The 3,882-nt window shown below is 45.8% G+C and overlaps 1 protein-coding gene across 1 annotated transcript; it reads left to right on the forward strand.

Moving 5' to 3' along the window:
* Positions 1-757: 757 nt before the first annotated feature.
* LOC138370979 (Kruppel-like factor 18) lies at positions 758-3,064 on the forward strand. The gene is made up of 5 exons (XM_069335619.1): positions 758-1,057; positions 1,470-1,640; positions 1,834-2,026; positions 2,328-2,722; positions 2,771-3,064. Exons 1-5 carry the CDS (start codon positions 758-760, stop codon positions 3,062-3,064), a joined length of 1,353 nt encoding a protein of 450 aa, XP_069191720.1.
* Positions 3,065-3,882: the final 818 nt, after the last annotated feature.

Below are 3,882 nucleotides of genomic sequence, written 5' to 3' on the forward strand. Positions count from 1 at the left end.
TGGGCAACAGAGAAGTACTGGCTATGTGTTCAACAGAGCAGTACTCACTATATGGACAACAGAGAAGTATCGGCTATGTGGGCAAGAGAGAAGTCCCGGCTATGTGGGAAACAGAGAAGTACTCACTAAGTGGGTAACAGAGAAGTATCGGCTATGTGGGCAACAGAGAATTACTCACATTGTGGGCAACAGAGAAGTATTCACTATATGGATAACAGAGAAGTATCGGCTATGTGGGCAAGAGAGAACTCCCGGCTATAAGGTCAAAAGAGAAGTACTGGCTAATTAGCAACAGAAAAGTTATAGGCTATGAGGGCAACGAAGAAGTCCCAGCAATGTGGGGCAAAAGAGATGTACTGGCTATGTGGATAACAGAGAAGTACTGGCTATGTCGGCAAATGAGAAGTACTCGCTATGTGGGCAACACAGAAGTATTGGCTATGTGGGCAACAGAGAAGTACCGGCTATATGTGCAACAGAGAAGTACTCGCTATGTGGGCAACAGAGCAGTACTAGCTATTTGTGCATAAGAGAAGTATTCACTATGTGGTCAACAGAGAAGTACTGGCTAATTGGGCAACAGAGAAGTAATAGGCTTTGAGGGCAACGAAGAAGTACCAGCTATGTGGGGCAACAGAGAGGTACTTGGTATGTGGACATTAGAGAAGTACTGGATATTTAGGCAACAGAGAAATACTCATTTTGTGGACAAGAGAGAAGTACTGGCTATGTAGGCAACAAAGAAGTACTCACTATGATGGCAAAAGAGAAGTACTCACTTGGTGGGCAAATGAGAAGTACTCGTTATGTGGGCAACAGAGAAGAACTGGCTATGTGGGCAACAGTGATGTACTGGCTATATGGACAACAGAGAAATACTCGCTCTGTGAGCAACAGAGAAGTACTGGCTATGTTGGCAACAGAGAAGTACTCGCTATATGGACACCAGAGCAGTACTCACTATATGGACAACAGAGAAGTATCGGCTATGTGGGCAAGAGAGAAGTCCCGGCTATGTGGGCAACAGAGAAGTACTGGCTATGTGGGCAACAGAGAAGTACTGGCTATGTGGGCAACAGAGAGGTACTCACTTTTTGGGCAACAGAGAAGTACTGGCTATGTGGACATCAGACAAGTACTGGCTATGTGGGCAAGAGAGAAGTGCTGGCTATGTGGGCAACAGAGAAGTACTGGCTATATAGGCAAAAGAGAAGTACTCGCTATGTGGACAAGAGAGAAGTACTCGCTATGTGGGCAACATGGAAGTACTAGCTATGTGGGCAACAGAGAAGTACTCACTTTGTTTGCAACAGAGAAGTACTGGCTATGTGGGCAACACAGAAGTACTGGCTATATGGGCAACAGAGAAGTACTCGCTATGTAGACAAGAGAGAAGTACTCGCTATGTATGCAACATAGAAGTACTAGCTATGTGGGCAACAGAGAATTACTCGCTATGTGGGCAACAGAGAATTACTCGCTATGTGAGCAACAGAGAAGTACTAGCTATGTGGGCAACAGAGAATAACTCGCTATGTGGACAACAGAGAAGTACTCGCTATGTGGGCAACAGAGAAGAACTAGCTATGTGGGCAACAGATAATTACTCGCTATGTGGGCAACAGAGAAGAACTAGCTATGTGGGCAATAGATAATTACTCGCTATGTGGGCAACAGAGAAGTACTGGCTATGTGGGCCACAGAGTAGTACTCACTATGTAGGCAACAGAGAAGTACTCACTGTGTGGGCCACAGAGAAGTACTCACTAAGTGGGCAACAGAGAAGTACTAGCTATATGGGCAACAAAGAAGTACTGGCTATTTGGGCAACAGAGAAGTACTTACTATGTTTGCAACAGAGAAGTACTGGCTATGTGGGCAACAGAGAAGTACTGGCTACGTGGGCAACTTAGAAGTACTGCGTATGTGGGGAACAGAGAAGTACTTACTATGTTTGCAACAGAGAAGTACTGGCTATGTGGGCAACAGAGAAGTACTGGCTACGTGGGCAACTTAGAAGTACTGCGTATGTGGAGAACAGAGAAGTACTGACAATGTTGGCAACAAAGAAGTACTGGCTATGATGGCAACAGAGATGTACTGGCTAAGAGGGCATCAGAGAAGTACTCGCTACTTGGGCAACAGAGCAGTACTCACTATATGGACAACAGAGAAGTATCGGCTATGTGGGCAAGAGTGAAGTCCCGGCTATGTCGGCAACAGAGAAGTACTGGCGATGTGGGCAACAGAGAAGTACTCACTATGTGGGTAACAGAGAAGTATCGGCTATGTGGGCAACAGAGAAGTATTCACTTTGTGGGGAACAGAGAAGTACTCACTATATGGACAACAGAGAAGTATCGGCTATGTGGGCAAGAGAGAAGTCCCGGCTATGTGGTCAACAGAGAAGTACTGGCTAATTAGCAATAGAGAAGTTATAGGCTATGAGGCCAACGAAGAAGTCCCAGCTATGTGGGGCAACAGAGATGTACTGGCTATGTGGACAACAGAGAACTACTGGATATTTAGGCAACAGAGAAGTACTCATTTTGTGGACAACAGAGAAATACTGGCTATGTCGGCAAATGAGCAGTACTCGCTATGTGGGCAACAGAGAAGAACTGGCAATGTGGGCCACTCAGAATTATTGGCTCTCTGGGCAACAGAGAAGTACTGGCTATTTGTGCAACAGAGAAATACTCGCACAGTGGGCAACAGAGAAGTACTGGCTATGTGGGCAACAGAGAAGTACTCGCTATGTGGGCAACAGAGCAGTACTCACTATATGGACCACAGAGAAGTATCGGCTATTTGGGCAAGAGAGAAGTTCCGGCTATGTGGGCAACAGAGAAGTACTGGCTATGTGGGCAACAGAGAAGTACTCACTTTGTGGGCAACAGAGAAGTACTGGCTATGTGGCCATCAGACATGTACTGGCTATGTGGGCAAGAGAAGTGCTTATATGTGGGCAACAGAGAAGTACTGGCTTTATGGGCAACAGAGAATTGCTCGCTATGTGAGCAACAGAGAAGTACCAGCTATGTGGGCAACAGAGAAGTACTAGTTATGTGGGCAACAGAGAATTACTCGCCATGTGAACAACAGAGAAGTACTCGCTATGTGCGCAACAGAGAAGAACTAGTTATGTGGGCAACAGATCATTACTCGCTATGTGGGCAACAGAGAAGTACTGGCTATGTGGGCAACAGAGATGTACTGGCTAAGAGGGCACCAGAGAAGTACTCGCTACTTGGGCAACAGAAAAGTAATAGGCTTTGAGGGCAACGAAGAAGTACCAGCTATGTGGGGCAACAGAGAAGTACTGGCTATGTGGACATGAGAGAAGTACTGGATATTTAGGCAACAGAGAAGTACTCATTTTGTGGACAATAGAGAAGTACTGGATATTTAGGCAACAGAGAAGTACTCATTTTGTGGACAAGAGAGAAGTACTGGCTATGTAGGCAACAAAGAAGTACTCACTATAATGGCAAAAGAGAAGTACTCACTTGGTGGGCAAATGATAAGTACTCGTTATGTGGGCAACAGAGAAGAACTGGCTATGTGGGCAACAGTGAAGTACTGGCTATATGGGCAACAGAGAAATACTCGCTCTGTGAGCAACAGAGAAGTACTGGCTATGTTGGCAACAGAGAAGTACTCGCTATGTGGACACCAGAGCAGTACTCACAATATGGACAACATAGAAGAATCGGCTATGTGGGCAAGAGAGAAGTCCCGGCTATGTGAGATACAGAGAAGTACTGGCTATGTGGCCAACAGAGAAGTACTGGCTATGTGGGCAACAGAGAAGTACCTACTTTGTTTGCAACAGAGAAGTACTGGCTATGTGGACAACAGAGAAGTACTGGCTATGTGGAC

This window comes from Procambarus clarkii, chromosome 34 (assembly GCF_040958095.1).
Source record: "Procambarus clarkii isolate CNS0578487 chromosome 34, FALCON_Pclarkii_2.0, whole genome shotgun sequence".
Classification (NCBI taxonomy): Eukaryota; Metazoa; Arthropoda; class Malacostraca; order Decapoda; family Cambaridae; genus Procambarus; species Procambarus clarkii.